Source organism: Phragmites australis, chromosome 7 (genome assembly GCF_958298935.1).
Source record: "Phragmites australis chromosome 7, lpPhrAust1.1, whole genome shotgun sequence".
Classification (NCBI taxonomy): Eukaryota; Viridiplantae; Streptophyta; class Magnoliopsida; order Poales; family Poaceae; genus Phragmites; species Phragmites australis.
This window is the reverse complement of record NC_084927.1, coordinates 38,525,317-38,544,906: the sequence shown is the minus strand read 5'-3', so window position 1 is coordinate 38,544,906 and position 19,590 is coordinate 38,525,317. Positions and strand designations below refer to the sequence as shown.

The following is a 19,590-nucleotide window of genomic DNA, read 5'->3' as shown; positions in this document are numbered from 1 at the left end:
TGCCAGGCTTTGAAACGGAAGCGCTATTTTTTATGATGGGAGAAAAAAAAGTGTTGACAGTACACTGAAAAAAAAAGATGTTGACCGAGTACACTAGGAAGAAAGAGAATATGACAACAGAAGTTAATGTTCAAAACCATTGCGAGGGTCAGAAAAGAATATGACAACAGAGAAGTTTGGAGCGAACTGCTTGCTACTAATGATGTTGGTACTAAGGGAGCGAGGGTCAGATTTGGAGCTTGCTCATGCCCGACTCCCCGCTGGCGTGCACCGTCCTGTCGTCGTCGTGTTGCTCCTGCTGCTCGTTGTCGTCGTCGATGCCCCAACCGTAGCCGGAGACGGGCCTGGGCACCGTCTGCGCCTCCTGCACGATCCTCATGATCTCCTCCACGCTCTGCGCCGAGTACGCCACGCCATTGGCATTACTGCCGGCGACGGCGCCGGCCTGGAGGAGTGGTCTGCCCCTCCCCGGCGGCTGTAGTAGGCGGCCTGGGCCTCCTCCTTGAGCTCCCGCGGCAGGTTCTCGAGGAACCACGGGTGGCTCTTGGTCTCGCTCATGGTGACCCTCTGCCATGACAAACCGCATGCAAAATTTTATTGCTGCATTAGTCAATGAAAAGAGAAGTGTATCTGAAAGAAGAAAAAAATGGGGAAGAAGCTTACCTTGTAAGGGTTTGCGACGAAGATGCGGGAGAGGAGGTGGCGGCAGTTTTGCGAGACGTGCACGTACTCTGGTATCTTGTACTGCACTGACACGATCCTCTGCATTGCAACCAAAAAAGATTGGATTTTTATAGGCATCCAGCTCAGTTGGTTGCACCTCTGACCGACATTGGGTTGGACTGACCGAGATGGTCTTGCGGAAGTTCTTGGGGTCCTTGGGATCTTGGAAGGGGTAGGCGCCCACCAGCATCACGTACAGCGTCACGCCGCACGACCACACGTCGACGTGCTTGCCGTCGTACTCCCGCCTGGACAGCACCTCCGGCGCGATGTAGGCGGGCGTGCCCACCGTTGACTTGGGACGCGAGTGCAGCACAGACGACTGCCATGCGAATCAGCTGGTGAGATCGAGGGCAATTCAAGATGGATCGAAGAAGAGTCGGGACCTTAGAGTATCCGAAGTCGCAGATTGTAATACCGAATAATTGAGAGAGAGAGAAAAAAAAGAAGAGATTTGACCAAATAGTAGACTTTTTGATCCGTTACTCATATGAACGATCGGAGACTGTGGTTGCGTTCATCTCGTCGAGACGAATCCATTTTGCTATTCACACGTCCGTTCCAAACACTTTATGACCCGTAGCAAGTCCAATAATTCTAGACCGTTAGTTATTTAAAAAAAATAAAAAAAAGATAAATGGATCGGTCCTCAACCGGATCCATCCAGAACCTCTCGTGCTTATCTCTCTTTCTCTCTCTCTCCCTGTCACCGTGCGTTGTTGTGCCGAGCTCGCCGCACATCCACCGCCCGAGCCAGCCTGCACTTGCCATCGCCGGCCTGCACGTCGCCGCCGCTGCGACGCTGCTGCTCGCCGTCGCGCCGCCGTGCCGCGTGCTGCCGCGCGCCGCCGTGCTGCCGTGCCCCTACGAGCCGCCGCCGTCGCGCTGCCGTGTGGTCACAGCCGTGTTCTGTGCCGGTCGCTGTGAGAAGCAAGCAGCAGCTAGAAGCAAGGAAGAAGAAGCGAGGAAGGAAGAAAGGAAAAGAGAAAGAGGGAAAGAAAAGAAAAGAAAGAGAAAAGAAAAGGAGAAAAGAAAAGAAAAGAAAAAAAGAGAAAAGGGGAAAAGAGGAGAAAGTTGAAAATTTTGTAATTTTGTTAGATTCCTCGTCGATTCCATTGAAGGTGATTTCTCGGTAATTTCTAAACATTTGTGGTTGGATTGAATCGAATCAATTTTCATCGAACATGTAATCGATAATCTAATTCGTTTACAATAACCGTCGTTTGAGGTATAGATGTGACATTTGAATTGGAATATTCATTTCCTTCATTTAAGCAAAGTTTAATTAGAGGGAGATCTAATTCGGTTATGAAATGGAGATGTCACATCGAATCATGCTATTTGAATATCTGTTAGACGTGTTTTGAAATAATAACGTGTATGCGACGTTTTCAGGTGTAGATTTGACACTTCTCGTTATATGTGTTTCAGATGTGCTTTAGTACTAAAATGTACCTGTGCAGGTGGTAGTGCTTCCGAGCGTACCTAAGCAAAATTCCTTCATCGCCTTCGGTAAAAGGCAAGTAACGTGGAGGTGATTTCGGTGTTATATTTATATTCATATCTTACTTCTTTGCAAGTAAAATTGAAGTATTCAATAATCTCTAATATATTCCGAGCATGGATGATATTACATTCTGTCGAAGTTAAATTCAGTCTTATATATCGATTTTTGAATATGTTGTGGCGACCTGAATCATTTGTAATGTTATTCAACATGAGTCATCAAAATAAGAATATAAGAATTGACGTCAATTCGCATGCATACAAATGCATTTATGCATTTTATTTGGTGATAAAGGTCGGTCACTGTCATCGTGCGTGACTCGTACCGGTACATGGATTTGCATGAGAGGTTGGCATCGTCCAACGCAAAACTCTCCAATAGAGTTGCATCATAGCATTCTTACATTTATATGATATTTAAAGAATGCAGAATCCTGAAAGTTAAATGCTATGATTTTGTGAGACACTGTGTTGGAGATTATCGTTGTTGTTCTCTTGACAAATACTTCGTCAAGTGAAAAGATTTTATCTTTAAACTCATGAGTTTTGGCTTTCTATTGTGAGAAAAATGGTTGTTTCTAAAATACTCTTAACCAGGTAAGATATGTATTTATTCATAGCTGTTACTTGCTGAGTTTGTCTCACCCCTGTTAAATCTTTTACAGGTACGTTTAGATTGTCGACGTGCATTTTTGGGGATGTAACTTGGTAATTGCACGCACCACCTCATCACAATATCGATAATCTAAATTTGTGTTTGAAAACCATGTTTTTGGGTAGTATGTCGTTTGTGCTGTAATAAGTTTTGTACTTGAAGAAGTAATCTTGCATATGGTGTAGATCAATATATATGGTGGTTACGTTATTTATATCATATTTTGTCTGCCTGTGAAGTGTGTGATCAGTTATACCGTAACTACATAGAAAATACTGCTTGTAAAATAGGGTGTTACACAGATCTTAAGGCGCGGCGCCGGGCTTCCGTCGAGCAGCGTGTTCTCGAGCTTGAGGTCGCGGTGGCAGATCTGCATGGCGTGGCAGTAGCTGACCCCGCACACCAGCTGCTGGAAGAAGTAGCGTGCCTCGTCCTCGTGGAACCGGCCGGCTTCGCAGATGCGTTCGAACAGCTCCCCGCCGGCCGCGTACTCCATCACGATCGCGAGGTGCGTCGGCGTCAGCACCACTTCCTTGAAACGGATGATGTTGGGGTGCCGCAGCGACCGGTGGTTCACGATCTCGCGGAACACATTCTCGTCGATCTGCAGGGAAGACTAGTCTTTTGGCTAGCTAATTTGCAGGGAAGACTAGTCTACACAGAAAAGAATTGGGCACCCACCCTGTTTCCTCGATCTCTCGCGTGTCCTTGTTCCTCATCAGCTTCGCTACCCCGAAGTTGCCCGCCCCGATCTCCCCAACTGGCTCGTACCTGTCCATACTCTCTTCTTAATTACCTGCTCCTTCCTGTTCCTGTTCCTCACTAGAGAGATAGATAGTTAGTTAGATACTCAATCTGCTCCTTGTCCTCGCTGAATCCCTCCCCTCTCCTTTTCTTGCTAATTCGCCTGTGTATCTCTGCGATTAGCCAGTTACCTTATCTGGGGAGAAGCAACAAGATGAGGCGGAGACAGACAGAGGATGTGGGTGGAGCTGAATCGGAGCAGGTGGGTTAGCTTCTTCTTCTAGTAATCTCTATGTTGACGACGATCGATGCATCCGGCCACTCCCCGTTTATCCTTGCTGCCACTTTGTCAGGCACTGACTGACTCAAGGGACCTCTATCTAACAGGATCTTCTAATTCCAACTACCTACTCCAGTAGTGATTGTTTAGTAGAGCTACGTATTATTATATTAAAAAAAACAAGAGTTTGAATACAACGTCGCGCCGAACGGTCAGGTTAGTTTTTAATTTATATACGTGCCACAGACTTTTGATTATGACCACGCGCCAGGGAAAAAGGAAAATACCACCCCATCAAGAAACACAACCCCACAGCTCCACCCAAATACCAAAGTCTAGCCTCCTAGATGATTTCCCATAGTAGAGCTCTAATACTCGGCCGAGCACTCTCGAAGACGCACTGGTTACGAAGCTTCCAAATGAACCAGACTAGCAGGATCAGTAAAGAGTTGAAACCCTTGCGGCACTCCCTGGAGACTCTGCGCCTAGCACGCCGCCACTAGCCGTGGAAGTCAATGTTGAGTCCTCCCGGTGCCAACTCCTTTAGCCCAACTCGTCGCAGCGTTTTGAACCAAGCCTATCTCGCGAGAACGAACTCCATAACCACCCTCTTCGGCACAAAAAAAAGCAAGGCTGATGCCAAATCCTTCAAGGATAGACCGAAAAGCCATCGGTTCTGACTCATTCCCCAATCAAAACTAAACTGTTGCCTATGACAAAGGGCACCAACACCTAATGGTTAAGAATTGTGACATGATGGCACCCCTGCCCCTGTCCCTTCCCTGCTCCAGCAGTGAAGGGAGCACAAGGCCTGAAAGGAACACCAAGGGCTGATTACCTGCTCCCAGGAGAGATTAATTAACTAGGTTATGCCAACAACATCATGCCCAAAACATGTGTGAAGCAAGTAACCTGTCATTTTCTGAAGATGAAAGTTTGCAACAGTTTCTAAAAGATGGTTTCAGTATTCTCAACAGTTTACCGGTACTGTTACTCCTGTGGGACAGGAATAGAAAGAAGAAATATCTACAAGTAGTGACGCGCGCGTTCAACTGAATAGCAGCTGCAAAGTCGGCAAATTCAGGCAAATGGAAGAGAGATTGGATAATTAGATTAGACAGATTATACAGCAGGCCAGCAGAGAGAGCTGTGCTGATTAGATTATACGGCGTCCCTAACCTAATATAATTATAACCTCGCGCGAGTGTATACACCAAACTAATTGAACCTTACTAGCCGATTGGCTTGTGCAACGTGGACTAGCTCTGGAGTCTGGATCACCTTTTCCTTTTCTTACCGGTCCATGTCCATCTCATTCCCAGTCACTGAAAACGGCGATGCATGCTAATTTTTATCTGTTGTATCCGTCGCTGGATGAAACTGAAAACTAATCGATCCAGAGCCAGCTAGTTAGCTGCTACATGCACACGCATGAGGCCGACACGATACGACGGATCATCAGGCTCAAGGGTGGGGTTTGATTCAGACAGCACGCACCCGACCCGACAATTCGTCCTACTCCTAGCCATGGCTAGCTCCATCTGCTGCATGCGTGCCTCTGCCTGGACCTGCTTGCAGTATCCCTGCCTGCTTTCATGTGCCCTACTGCTTCACTTGCTCATCAGTCATCGCTACCTGAACTCAACCGTATCAGATTCTTCTTCTTCCCTTCTTCTCTTTTTTACTATCTGCTGTCTGCACATCAGCACATGCACTGGAGGAGAGTCCGTACTCTGAAGATGGGGTTCAATCAGTTTAACTTAGACAATGCGGCGTTTCAGTAAGCCTCTTGTCCCTCAAAAACACGCCTAATCTTCAAAGCGTAACCTTCTCATATGTCCATCTGTGGCCTTCACCATCGACGTTGCTAAACAGCTCCGAGAGCTTGGCCTTAAGAACATCCTTCTTCCTAATATGGCATGCACTACCCAGTAGTATACTTTGATTGGCTTAACAATAGTAACTCCGTCTGTGCTGCAGAGCTGAGAGATTGCTTTGTGATCACAATTAGTCCCTGGGTATTCACATGTAATGGTGTTTAATTAATGTTAAATTACGGTTGACTGTAATGCATATGCTTTGGAACTCAGATTTTTCAATCATAATATTTATGTGTGCTTGCTTGACGCAGACACCATTACCCTCCGTAACTTGGCTCGTTCTCGGCATCAAGTTGTGTGATGGCAGGGAACTGAGCAAGGCTACCCACCTGTTAAGCTTGTTCCCCTGTTTGCAAGATATTTCTGTAATTAAGCACTTCTTCTTCTTGATTCGTTTCATGTTTTTAGTAGCCAGATTGCCCTTCTTTGAAATACTTTCAAATGGAATTATTGATCAGTATATGTAGATTAATTTGCTTTGATTCCAGCTATGTTTTTCGTGATTGAAAATGTATAACCCTCCCTTCCTTCCCTGTTAGACAAAATCTTCACTAAAGAACTAGCGCGATCAGCTAAAATCCCGATGGTATCATCAAATAATAACTACTGAAAATTGTGGCTTTGTCCCTATGAATTTTCAACCTTAGCATTTATAGTATTGTAAAACAACCGGGTATCAAAATCAATTGACAAAAAAGTTCTTTTAGCAAATTCCTCGGAGAGAGTCAAGATTGAGTCAATGTATTGTAATAACATTAACAATTGGATTGATTATACAATTTGTGTTTATCGCAGTGCTTGGACTTTGGTTCAATGAATGAAGGTGGTTTTGCAGAGTGGGAACCAGCAGCTGAGACAATTATTATCTGTCTAAAGATGCATCTCATACTGTGGTACGGGAGGAGAGGTGGAATTTGCAAGGTACCTTGTGGCAAGAGCGGAACTTGTCACGTCCATTGACATGAATCATTCTGTTGATTGGAGCCTGGAGGATGTCATGCAACCGTCAGAAAGACTCGATATGCATAAGAGGCAAGGCATCCCTCTTGGCTCAGCTTTACTTCACGAAAAGCAATGACTCAGATGGTGCCCGTGATCTGATTACATGCAGATCGCTTCAGTTTGTGCTAGCTCTAACTTGCTCAGAACTTGATGTCGGTACACCCAGTTGCATGGGTTGCCTGCAAATGCTATGCTCTTTCCGTCGTTGTATTTTATCTGATGATGATTTTACAGCATGATTATCATCTGTACTAACATGATAAGGGCAACTCTGTCTCTGTGGAACTAGAACCATTAGACCAAGGGAGTCCAATGTCCCACTTTTCCAAACTGTAACACCAGCTGAATTCCCATTTATCGAAATGGCTTAATCAGTTGCATGCAATGCAGCCTACTCTGTTACATTATATTGATCACTCAACTGAGCAAGGATTTTTTATACTCCGACTCTGATCCTGAATTCCTGATAGTGATACATACATACACTAGAGTAGAGAGTAGATAGAGAGAAATGAGAGCTAGGAACAACACACTAGCTAGCTAGTCCAGGTCTTGGTCGTCGGTGACGAACGTGCCCGTGCCCGGGTTGATGGCCGCGAAGAAGAAGAAGAGGAGGAGGAGCGGCTCGATCTCGCTGATGGGGATCATCAACAAGGGCACTATCAGAGGTTGAGAGCTTGGAACGGGTGTCCAGAAGCACTTATTAGGCAATGCATGCATCGCAGTGCAGCAGCGTTGTCATCGTGGAATAGAGGCCTGATAGGGTCGGGGTCGGTAAACCAAATTACGACCACCGCATCCTGCAAAATTGGCATCTAGAGTGCTGTACTCAATCGCTTCGCCTAGCAGCACAACGCTTATATTGCTCTCTCATAGCCTCATTTTTATAATTTAGGTTGCTCTCATTTCGTCCGTCTCTAATGTGTAATCACAGTAACAAATACTCACATGATTCTTAATAGTGGTGACCCTTTGTACTATGGAGAAACCGATCCATATGCATCGTAAAAAACGGTTTGCAACAGCCTCTAAAACTGAAAAACCGAAATAATGGTGACCCTTTGTACCGTGAAGAAACTAAAAAAACCGAAACATGTAGATGCTGAACTTGCCTATGTCTCGTGCTGCTGCTGCGACTACTTGAACGAGGCGGATTTGTTGATTGCCGTGTGCATCTATATGCATGGTGCAAGAACGGTTTGCCTTTCTTGCCTTTTCCCCTCCTATGATACAACTATATAGTTGTTATTACCTTGAAATGAAGCAAGTCTGGTTCCATGGTGTAGTGGTTAGCACTCCAGACTTTGAATCTGGCGACCTGGGTTCGAATCCCGGTGGGACCTTAATTTATTTTTCTTCTTTGTTTTGTTTTTTTTCCCTTCTTCAATTCAATTATCATGAATTGCAAGGTGTCGTCACACTATTATACTAGACAAAAATGTAGTATAAAATTTCCATGACCATCAAATTGAAATCCATTACCTTTTTTTAAGAGTTAGGAGGAGCCACGACGAGCTCGCCGGAGTCCCGCGTCCGCGCGGAGACAGACCATCTCCCTCTCCCGCACAATGGCCCCGCCTGTGCAAGGAGAGGAGCAGACGCTTCTCCTCCTCCGCAATGGCCGCAACTGCGTCTCCCCTGGTAGGCTTCTCCAGTCTTTGCAAGATATGGATGCTTCCTCCTGAAATGGGACAAAGAGATTACTGTACTGTAGTATCTTCAATGGACCTTTGGCTGTTGAGACAAAGATATGGATGCGTCCCGATATTAAACGACCTCCAGGCTGCTGCTGCTATTTTACATAGAGGGAAATCATTCCCGGAGCTAATATTTCCGTTCAAGTTGGGAACGAATCCCGGAATTGCAGGCGTCCAAATCTGAAATCGTAATCTAAATAGACTTACTACTACAGTACTTTATTCATTCATATATAGAAACACAACTTGTTGACTCTCATCAGGTAATCTATTCAAACACAAACACATGATATCAATTTGAAAAAAATAGATATGAAAATAAATAAAAAGATATACTTATGTAGTCTTGTCAATCTTCACTTTATTTTACAACATGAAATATCTTCACTTTTATAGTAGAAAACACATTAATATAATATTAATAGGGAAGGTCACCAAATCTTATCTTAGAACGTGAAAAACCGTTTATCCTACCTATTTTATCTTGCGGGAATTCGAAAAAAAGAAAAACCCCTTCAAATCCTTCTTCTAAGAAGTAAGAAGTGCAGGGGAGCCGTCGTCCTGAATTAATCTCTCCCACCGCAGCCGCAGCCGCAGCAGGGATCCCGAGGCCAACAAGAATGGCGCAACCTCCCGCCGCCGACCCCGACCCGATCGTCGACCGCCACGTCTGGCTCGCCTGCGCCGTCCCACTCTCCCGCCTCCCCGCCGTCGGCTCCCAGGTCTACTACTTCCCCCACGGCCACGCCGAGCAGTGCCCCGCGCATCTTCCGGACCCGCTCCCCGGACCCCACCTCTTCCCCTGCACCGTCACCGCCATCCGCTTCGGCGCCGACGTCAAGACCAACGAGGTCTTCGCCGCCATCTCCCTCCAGCCGGGCCCCCACCGCGGCACCCCCGCTCCGCCTTCCGACCCCGACCTCGACCCTCAGCCGCAGCAGCAGCAGCAGCGGCCATTCGGCTACTTCGCCAAGCAGCTCACCCAGAGCGACGCCAACAACGGCGGCGGCTTCTCCGTGCCGCGCTACTGCGCCGACCACATCTTCCCCGTGCTCGACTTCGAGGCCGACCCACCCGTGCAGAACCTCCTCATGCGGGACCCCAAGGGCAAGACGTGGCAGTTCCGCCACATCTACCGCGGCACGCCGCGCCGCCACCTTCTCACCACCGGATGGAGCAAGTTCGTCAACGCCAAGCTGCTCGTCGCGGGCGACACCGTCGTCTTCATGCGCCGCCCCAACGGAGACCTCGTCATCGGCCTGCGCCGCGTGCCCAGGTACCCCGTTGCCTCAGCGGCCCAGGCCCAAGCGCCGCCGCCGCGCAACGCGCGCGCGCGGGTGCCGCCCGAGGATGTCGTGGAGGCGGCGCGCCTCGCCGCGGAGGGGAGCCCGTTCACGGTCGCCTACTACCCGCGGCAGGGCGCGGGGGAGTTCGTCGTGCCGCGCAAGGAGGTGGAGGACGCGCTGGCCACCCGCTGGGAGCCCGGGATGCAGGTGCGCATGCAGGTCATGGAGGCCGAGGACGCGCGCCGCACCGACTGGGCCAACGGCACCGTCAAGGCCCTCCACCCATCCATCTGGCGCGCGCTTGAGGTATCTGCATCCCTTCCATTCCTCTGCCTCCATGTTGTGCCTCCACCTACGGCTACGTACTGCCATGGCATGCCCATGCCTTCACCTTCACCTCACCTCACCTCACCTCACCTTGTTTAATTAGGAGGTTACTCCATTATTACAACAAATAGAAATAGTCTTGCCTAATATCTTTCAAGTCACTCTTACTTTATGCTCTAAATTAAATTTTCTGCTGTATGTGCATGCATTGTTGTTTTCGATCGTTGGATCGGTTGATTATTCGGTGTGGTCGTCTTTTTAATTTTGATTATGATGTGGGTCTGGTGGCGGTTCTTCTGTCGGATCGGATGGCTTCACATGCCCGTTTCCACTGTCCAATAGGACTGCCTCTGCCTGTGCTCATATCGTACGTACTCCACTGTCCAGTAGGATGAATCTCCTCATGTTGTCTGCGCCACTTCGAGTTTGTCTCGGACTTCTGATTTCTGAATGCGTCCTCCTCCCTTTTTGATTGTTGTGATTTTGATAGAAGAAATCATGTCAGCTTTTGTCATGTGTTGTAAGCCTCTAATGCACCGTACTCTTGGCGAAATCACCGATAATATTGATTCTTCATAGTTAGGGAAGCCCAATCTGTTTTAGCTGTGTTCTTCCACATCACGGCACCTTGGTCCTAACTCCTAAGTTGATAATAACCAAAATAATAATAATAATACTGACAAATCTGCGAACAGAAGCTATCTTCCCTATTTTTATGTTGTTGCTTCCATCTGTTCATATTGAATTTTCAGCGGTAAATAGTCCAATTGGTCTGGTATACCTTTTCTTTCTAGTAGTTCCTTCTTTATATTCCCAGGATAAGATTTCATTCTTTATATTAGTATGGTAAGGCTATTTGCTTCTCCGTTCGAGAGCGAAGCAGTTGCCCTTATTTGTTTCCCATGGTTTCGGATTGCCTATTCTTACCCGACATTATGATATTACTACTTGACGATTCTGCAGATCGAGTGGGATGACCCCACACCGTCTTCATCAACAAAGAGTAGATACGTAAACGTTTGGCAAGTCCAATTAGTTGGTTACCCTCCTCTTATGAAGAGACTCAGGTTTTCTGACACAATTGGAGATGACCCCATGGCTGCTCCACTGATCGGACCGGAAAGCCAGGAGATGGCGATACTACTGGGCGCACCAATTCCTGCTAGCATGCAGGGAGCCAGGCACAGCGGCCCTACTGATGTACCCTCTTCATCCTCTGCAATGATCACAACTCAGCAACTATTCCCCATGGATCCTCAGATGCCACCGAGTCTAAGCGGTGGCTCCTCTGAGATTTTGGATCCTGAAATTGGCTCTCCTCCCAACAACTCAGTAAACATGCATCCATCTAACCTTCCTGTGGAAGCCAAGAGCATACAACTTTTTGGCACCACGATCACACCCCATGTTGAGCAAAGTGCTACCGATGGTGCTTCTGAAGAAGTGAATGAAGTTCCTAATGGTGTGGTTGATGAAAATGTTGAAGGAGATGTATAAACCTTGCAGCTGTACTCGAAGGTATGATCTAGTTAACACCACCTGGTTATATTTGGAATGAAACTGCTCGAAGAGCTTTAGATAAACTTCCGGATCTTGTTGTCAGAGTCAGCAATATGATGCTTGTTAGGCCAAGTGCAAGTCGCCTTTCCTTAAAACCAGTCACCTAGGGTAACTGTTACTCGAGTATCAGTGATGACCTAAATCAGCTAATAAAGCGCTATAGCTTAGAGTATGCATTGTTTTTAAGTTTTAATTAGCCTGCCTTTGCTGCAATTCGTGCAGCTTGTAATTCATTGTTCGTAGAGTCTACCTGGTATCATACAGACCCATTGCTGCCGTACATGTCGCTTTATTGGCTTCTCACTCGGGTGCTACTATGTTTTGATGGATCAACCAAAATTGTGCCATGGGCTCTTGGTTACTGATTTTCGTTTGCAATGCTTTGCAGATGATGGGGTCAGACTGGGACTGATACTAGCGCGTGCGTCTGCCTTTCTACTGCAGGACCCTAGCAAGCGTCTGGTTTATGTCACAGCGTTTCGATGCAATTTGGTTGAGCCTCTGCGCCATAGATCTCATGGGAATTGTGTGTTTCTGAAGCTTGCAGTCTATCTGTAGGTTTAGTAGGCCCTGCTTAACTTGATAGCTGTTTTTCCATCTCATCTGCGAATAGTTTGTTAGACTAATGTTGATTCTGGGAGACTCGTAATTGGTCTGGTCTAATCTCTCCATTTTGGAACTATTATTCCTGTTATTTGCTTGTCATTGATCCTTTAATCTTGCGCGACATTGCCCATTGTGCTCAGCTCATGTCGAGATAGATGCATGGCGATCACTAGTCTATTTTTGTTGGGAAGCAAAGCAAAGCAAATATGATGTGCAACTCACCACCCACCTCAACCAAGTTGAAAGTGATGCTACGTATCATCAATAACTCGCATATGGAATGCATCACACGATTTTTTTTAAAGGAGAAAAGAAAAGAATTTGGTATCAGTAATTGCATTGCACCAAGAAAAGAAAAGAATCGAATCGAATAGCTTGCTCAGTTCACGGAAACGAGCAGAGGAAAGCAAAGCATGGGCAGATTGATTTGATATCCTGGACATTGCCTCAATTCAATTCAATTCCTTGACAGTCCTGAATCCTGATGCCTTGTTCCTTGTGAAAAGAAACGAACAAGCAGAAAGGTTGTTTTCGCAATCCATCTTTTCATTCACGAGTTGGTGGCAGCTTTCGTCGAAAAGCAGTCAAAACGATCTTCCTTTTTAAGATAGTTTCCCTTTTTCCTTGAAAGGGGATATAGCTAGAGATCTTTCTGTTTCTCTCATCTCATTGGGAGAAAACAGAAAAGGCTAGTAGCAGCAGATGAAGAAAATCAAAAGCTTACTACTTGAGCCGACATGCACATATACTTCTACTACTACGTCAAGTCAACGTGCTCGTACTGTCGATCCATCTGTGTGTATCCATCCTTGTCCAAAGATTCTTCTTGCCACCTCATTTTCTATCACAGCTGAAAGAAATCGTTAGTTGCTGCAGATGTCCCCGCAAGACACTTGAGGCGGACCAAACATACTGTGATATCCTAGTCCAACCGAGAGTGGTCCGGTGAGCCGGTGTGTGTCAGAGTACTGTAGTACCAGACTTTAATCTCGTATTGTAAGCTGAAGGAGAATTGAGCCAATTTAAATAGTCGGTCATTAGAACATAATAACTCCGGTTCGAATTTTTTACGTGAAGCGACGATGAAAACGTAAACAGGTTATTATGTAGGTGTAGTTCACTCAACGTGTGAGTAGGTCTAAGCTATTTTCTGGACCAAAATGTTACAAATGATATCAGAGCCGACCCTCGCGGTTTCACGGGCCCATGTGGGTCAGGGGTGTGGACATGTGGCACATGGGCGTGTGGGCTCTGAGCGATCACACGGCATCGCACATATGCTAGCATTGGACACACAGATGTGACCAAGAGGGACGATCATGTATATTTGTCCCACAAGGGAAGGTTGCGCTCGATGTGGACGTCGAGTTCTGAGGGGGGGGGGGGGGTGTGATATCCCAGCCCAATAGAGAGTGGACCTGTGTGTGAGAGTACTGTAGCATCAGAATTTTAGCCAGTTTGGTGAGTTGAAGGAGAATTGAACCAACTTAAATAGCTGGCCACTAGAAACACAATAACTCGAATTCGAATATTTTACGCGAAACGAGAATGAAAGGGTAAACATGTTATTATGTAGGTTTGGTTCACTCAACATGCGAGTGAGTCTAAGCCGTTTTCTAGACTCAGTATGTTACAAATTGTATTAGAGCTAACCATCGCAGTTTCACAGACGCGTGTGGGCCAAGGGCGCGGACATGTGGCCCATGGACGTGTGGGCCTTGAGCGGTCATACGACATGGCACATGTGCTAGCATTAGATACACGGACGTGGCCAAGAGGGGTGATCCTATATATCTGTCCCACAATGGTAGGTTAGTTTATCGCTCGATGAGGACATGAGTTCTGAAATGAGGAGTGTGTGATATCTTAGTCTAACAAAAAATGGGCAAGTGGGCCTATGTGTGTGCGTGCATGAGTATTGTAGCATCGGGACTTTAGTCTCGTATCGTGAGTTAAAGGAGAATCGAATCAACTTAAATAGCCAGCCACTAAAAGTATAATAACTCCGGTTCAAATCTTTTATGTGAAATGAGAATAAAAACGTAAACAGATTATTATGTAGGTATAATTCACTCAACGTGTGAATGGATCTAAACCATTTTCTGTACTCGGGATGTTACACAAACATCCCAACACTTTTTGCACAGCTCACACCCCATCAACAGATCAGGCAGCTGAATTATATCTCAATTATAACCATAATTTTATCTACTAAATCTAACCATAATTAACTGTAACTTCAGTGGCAAAGAAAAGCACCTTCAGCTTGTTCATTCAATTTTTACAGGCAATTCAGAGTAAGAAAACAGTTCATGAACAAGCAGCACATATGGATGAGTACAAGCAGAAGTAGTCCCTCCCCTCGTCTTCTTCTCTCTTTTTCAGCACACATGAAACAAGCTAAGATCTCAAGAATCATGATCTCTGATCAGCATCATGCAGAATGCTGCCATTATTATACTCTCAGCTCTTTGCTACTATATATATATCGATATATGTATATGGTTGGTATATATATGTGATCGCTACGCACAAACAAAACAGAAAGAACAGATCGGAAGCACTCACTCACACACGTTAATAGTTGCTCCAAGTCCAAACAGCTTTCTGCAGATGGATTCATCGATGGATAGAGCTGAGCTCACGACCATGCCCGCTCACCGTGCGCCGCGGCGGCGCGTCGCCGGGTGAGGCTCCGGATCCAGCCTCTCCCCCTCGCTTTGGACCGCTCCGCTGCCGCCTTCTTTCCGTCCAGCCCGACGTGGCACGCGGCGCCGCCGCCCGCCTTGGCCGCGGACCTCTTCCAGCGCGCCAGCTGTAGCAGTCGCCCCACCACCTGCTTGCGCCACCGCGTCACGCTGCCCCGCTTCACGTGCTCCGCCACCACCACCGTCGAGGACGACGACGATCTCACCGCAGACTCCACCGGCTTCGTGGCGACGCTGGTCTTGTGGTTGTCCCATGTCGCCTTGCCGTTGTCCTCGAACTTGATCGAGATGAAGGAATCTTTTTTTTGTTTTGTTTTGTTGGCGTGGTGGTTTTGCCAAACAAAGAACAGCAGTTAAGCACCGAAATATTAATGTATATGGAGTACAACGAACGAACGAACGAACGATCAATCGAGGCCCGCCACATATATGTTTGTGACCGTGCGTAATTCGTACCATCGAGGCTTGCGACGGAGGTGTCGTCGGAGTAGTTGGCGTGATCGGGGCGGTGATGGCGGGAGTCGAGGCGTTGGAGGAAGGAGGAGCCGAGCGCGAAGACCTTGGGGAGGGTGAGGCTGCTGGTCTTGCGGCGGAGGGCGGGCGTGTAGATGTAGGAGCGCGAGGAGGCGTCGGCGTGAGTGGCGGTGGCGAGGAGGAGGAGGAGGCGGTCCTTGAGGCAGTGGGCGCAGACGCCGACGACGAGCTCCCTTGGGTGGAAGCAGCAGTAGGGGCTGTCGCCCTGGCCGTACGCCTTGTTCATGGCTCTCCTCAATCGTATGCTAATTGTTGTTACTCCGATATATATGATCCAATCCACCACCTCCAGCTACCTGAGTAGCAGCAAGCAAGCAAGGTAGGCGACGGAGAGGAGTGTTGCATGCAGCGAGCTGTGAGACTGCCTCAGCTTGAGCTTGTGTGCGCGCGCTTTGTGCTTTCACTGGACTGGACTCATGGACTGGATTGGATTGGAGAGATAAAGGAAGGAACAAGCTTCACTTGTTCTATTCTTTCTTTCTTTCTTTCTTTCTTTAATCAGATAGACAGACAGACAGAGTGTGTGCGCGCGTTTGGATTGGGTTGCCCGCCTCCTTCCCTTGTCATTGAAGCAGCATTTAGCTTTCTCTTTCTAAACTGGCAGCCAATTGGATGTCTTTATAGTATTAGATAGATTGTAAAGGAAATTAAACAGCTGAGCTGACAAACAAGTCTCAAGTCTGCATGCTTGGTTAATAATTGAGCTTCAGTTACCTAGCTAGCTTGTACGCAGGAGTAGCATTGAGAAATCCATCCAGGAAAGGGGCGATTCCGATCCTATTTATATGGAGTATTTTTCTACCGTGATAGATCTAGAAGGATAATTGAATAATGGGATGGATCGAGATCGAGATGGAGATGCATGATGGGTGGTCCAACTTTGATGGAGAAAAGGACTAGCTAGCAGCTACCAACATATTGATTGATCGATCGATCCATCCATCCATCCGTTATGGATTATTGATTCATTAGATCGAGTTCTTAATTAATCAACTCCGTAATAAGCACTTCCGATCCGATCCGTGCGTGCGTGCGACATCTATGGATCGAGTATATATGCATGCATGCATGCCGTTCCGATCGATCCTTTTCAATGGCCGGCTGTCGACGACAAGCAGGCGCACGTGGTACGCCCATGTCTGAACCAAACACGCGCTTACGCGATGCGACCAGCCCACCACCGCCAACCAACACGTACGCCTGCATCCTGTGTTTGGTCAATGCATATGTATATATGCACAAGTTGGATACTGGGATCTCAATGAGACCCGATCTCTGATACCCCATGCAAATTTCTTTACTAGGGGATGGGACTTGAGATTTTATCCCCACAAACATATAAATAGTAGAAAACGTATTTTCGTAAGATCTAGTGGGGACGGATACGGGAAAGCATCCCCATCTCGTTCTTTCTGTGGGGACCCGTTTTGGCCCGACAGATAGTAGCCTCCACGGTCTGGCAGGCAGTAGCACAGCGTGCGTGGTCCAGCTAGGCGTAACTTGGCGTGGCGCGGGTCGACCTAATAGGCTGTCTTAGTCCAGGTGGGCGTGCATGAGGGAGCCTAGAAGGGTAATTGTCGGTAGATGAACACCGCAAGCGGGGATCCTGAGGGACCCCCTTTGAGATTCGGCCAGGGGCTGATTCTGGATCTACCTCATACGTGGGGTTAATGCGAATGTATGAGATCTAGGCGGGACAGATGATCGTCGGCTAGTAGGAGTAAATGCACAAGGGATTTAGACAGGTTCGGACCGCACGGAGCGTAATACCCTACTCCTGTATATCTGATGTGCTATTAATGCTTTTAGAATGCCTTTCTCTGGATCTGTCTGTTACAAGATTTTTTGGTCTATCTATTAAGTCTCGGGTTTCGGTCTTTGAGTGCCGATCTCTCTGAGCTTGTTCTTCTACGAAGTGCTCCCCCCTTTTATCCTATCAGGGGAGGCTCGGCATGCCCAGAACGGGGGCACGAGTTCCCATAAGCCATAAATGGAAAGCAACCATTATGGGTCTACAGTTTGATGTTATAGAGGTTGAAAATGCGCCCTTCGGTCGGTCCCGTTGGTCATTATGCCCCAACTTTAGCAGGTGCAGGGGGCCCACCGACCAGCCGCTGAATATCCCCGCATGCCCGTCCGGTCAGAGCAGATCTGACACGGTATGTCGTGACAGGGCGACAGGCGATACGCCTCGAGCCTATCGTCGATATCTTCAATCCGTCTTCCTTTATGGGCCCCACAGGGTGACGTACGATGGGACCTATCGCATTAATTGTCCCCACGTCTTCCTGCCAGGTGGTGGTAGGGACTAACGTACTCGGTACGACAAGCGTGGAGGGGGGGGGGGGAGTGGTTGGATGTGACCGGCCACGCTCCCTCTTAAATGTAGCATCGGGCTTCCCACTGATTAACACCTCACCGTGGAGCCCTTGCGGGGTCCACCGGTAAGGGGCTTCTTAGGTCCTCAGGGAACTCTGGGTAATCGGGGACCAACTGTTCTTGGCCCCGAGCACCCCCTCTCGGATCCATTTCTTCTCAGATCCTCGGGGAACTCTGGGTACTCGGGGACCAACTGTTCTTGGCCCCGAGCACCCCCTTCCGGACTTGGATCTTCTCGGATCCTCGGGAAACTCTGGGTACTCGGGGATTAACTGTTCTTGGTTCCGAGCACCCCTCCTAGGTCTGGCTTCTCTTGGGCCCTTGGGGAGATGACCCCCGAGGGATGGCGCCACGCGGCACTGTGCTGCCCTGGCCTCAGGACTCGGGAACCCCCGGTTCACATATCACCGACAGTGGCCCTGGGCGGGGTGCTGCGGCCCAGCGACTAGGTGGGCTTGACCAATGCGGGAGAGATTCAGGTGGAGGTTGACTCTTCAATCATTAGCAGGGACGAGTTTCTTATCGGGTCCTTTTCCCCACATGGGGATGGGGATTGGGAGAAAATAGTCTCCGCGAGCAGGGACAGGAACAGAGATATGAAATTTTCCTTCATTTGGGGACATGGATGGGAATCATTCATCGATGAGTAATTCCTCGTTGACATTCCTAATCGATGCACCGCCTACCTAACTGCGTGTTTCTTTGCACCTATGAAAAAAACAGGTGACTCGTCCAGTCCCTCTCCGTCTCCGGTGGCGATAGGGAGAGGGCCGCCGCCTTCATAGTAATCAGCGGTGATCGGTGAGGAGATAGTCGATGCTATTTCATTGGATTTAGATGCATCTTAGCTAGAGTTGAGGATCTGCTTCGGTTTCAACATTCATCGATGGCAGAAGAAATCAGAGATGAGGAATGAGATCGACTACGAAGTTTGGGATGTATTGCGCTACTTATTTTAATACAATTCCCCTTTTCAAAAGTGAAAAAAATATTTTTGGCCTGATTCCGTACCATTTCCAACATCCGATATAATCGGAATTTGTATTCGCAGCCCGAAATTTAGATGCGTCACACATCAATTGGATGGTTACCTACCTAGGTTAATGTTTTTTTTTATGTAATTATGTATTGTTTTGTCGTGTTTTCTTGTCTCAAAGATAACCCAGTTATATACTAGTATATCACAACGGAAGGACATGGATGGAGCAACACAGTCATATGCCAACCCAAAACGTTTGTTTCTTCTTGCTGGCTTGTTCAAATTGAATGTAATGAATAGGAACCGGGAGTAGAGATGAAAGATGGGCATGCGGCATGAGCAAAAGGCGAATGGGATGAATGCAACATGCATCCACATGGGCTGTGGGAGGCCATGCACATCCATCCATCTTCTACTTGCGCATGCGTTGCATAGCATTGCATGTGAAAAAAAGACGACGACGACGACGAAGGAGGGCAAACAACTTTCCCAAAAGACACGCAGAAGCATGGATGCATGTGCGTCGGCTCCCAGTACTAACAGAGACAGACAATAGATTCACGATCGAGTTGCTCCAGCATTTTTGTCTCCCCTCGATCTATTTCTCACACATGCTTCCTTGGGCCTCCTCTCCCAGACTGCTCTTCATCTTCAGCTTCACCTTCAGAGAGATCTAGTAGCCATGGCAATGCCTGCTTGGCTGCTTCAGCTTCATCGTCACCAG

The 19,590-nt window shown here is 47.6% G+C and overlaps 2 protein-coding genes, 1 long non-coding RNA gene, 1 other non-coding gene and 2 pseudogenes across 5 annotated transcripts; 4 read left to right on the top strand and 2 right to left on the bottom strand.

The window, feature by feature from the left end:
* Positions 1–226: 226 nt before the first annotated feature.
* LOC133925332 (serine/threonine-protein kinase SAPK5-like) lies at positions 227–3,497 on the bottom strand (annotated as a pseudogene).
* LOC133925333 (uncharacterized) lies at positions 1,439–3,098 on the top strand. 2 transcript variants are annotated; one of them, XR_009910934.1, is made up of 2 exons: positions 1,439–1,844; positions 2,187–3,098. It is a non-coding gene; the product is annotated as an uncharacterized LOC133925333 (long non-coding RNA). The 2 variants fall into 2 exon arrangements; XR_009910933.1 differs by having other exon boundaries at positions 1,439–1,855.
* Positions 3,498–5,435: 1,938 nt separating the features above from the next.
* On the top strand, positions 5,436–7,029 carry LOC133925659 (uncharacterized; annotated as a pseudogene).
* A 1,032-nt stretch (positions 7,030–8,061) lies between these two features.
* TRNAQ-UUG (transfer RNA glutamine (anticodon UUG)) lies at positions 8,062–8,133 on the top strand. The gene has a single exon. It is a non-coding gene; the product is annotated as a tRNA-Gln (tRNA).
* An 874-nt stretch (positions 8,134–9,007) lies between these two features.
* LOC133925328 (auxin response factor 13-like) lies at positions 9,008–12,342 on the top strand. Its single transcript, XM_062371259.1, has 3 exons — positions 9,008–10,079; positions 11,064–11,618; positions 12,049–12,342. Exons 1-2 carry the CDS (start codon positions 9,108–9,110, stop codon positions 11,595–11,597), a joined length of 1,506 nt encoding a protein of 501 aa, XP_062227243.1. The 5' UTR covers positions 9,008–9,107; the 3' UTR covers positions 11,598–11,618; positions 12,049–12,342.
* Positions 12,343–14,514: 2,172 nt separating this feature from the next.
* Positions 14,515–16,190, bottom strand: LOC133923724 (uncharacterized). The gene is made up of 2 exons (XM_062369002.1): positions 15,431–16,190; positions 14,515–15,272 (listed from the first exon to the last, which is right to left on the bottom strand). The coding sequence occupies exons 1-2, from the start codon at positions 15,732–15,734 to the stop codon at positions 14,908–14,910; spliced, it is 669 nt and encodes a 222-aa protein (XP_062224986.1). The 5' UTR covers positions 15,735–16,190; the 3' UTR covers positions 14,515–14,907.
* Between the last annotated feature and the right edge of the window lie 3,400 nt (positions 16,191–19,590).

Bases quoted from the DNA above. Each gene is read 5' to 3' on its own strand.
- LOC133925328 (XM_062371259.1), top strand. From the start codon at position 9,108: ATGGCGCAACCTCCCGCCGCCGACCCCGACCCGATCGTCGACCGCCAC. The intron at 10,080-11,063 runs GTATCTGCATCC...ACGATTCTGCAG, and splicing joins CCATCTGGCGCGCGCTTGAG to ATCGAGTGGGATGACCCCAC.
- LOC133923724 (XM_062369002.1), bottom strand. From the start codon at position 15,734: ATGAACAAGGCGTACGGCCAGGGCGACAGCCCCTACTGCTGCTTCCAC. The intron at 15,273-15,430 runs GTACGAATTACG...AACAAAAAAAAG, and splicing joins CTCCGTCGCAAGCCTCGATG to ATTCCTTCATCTCGATCAAG.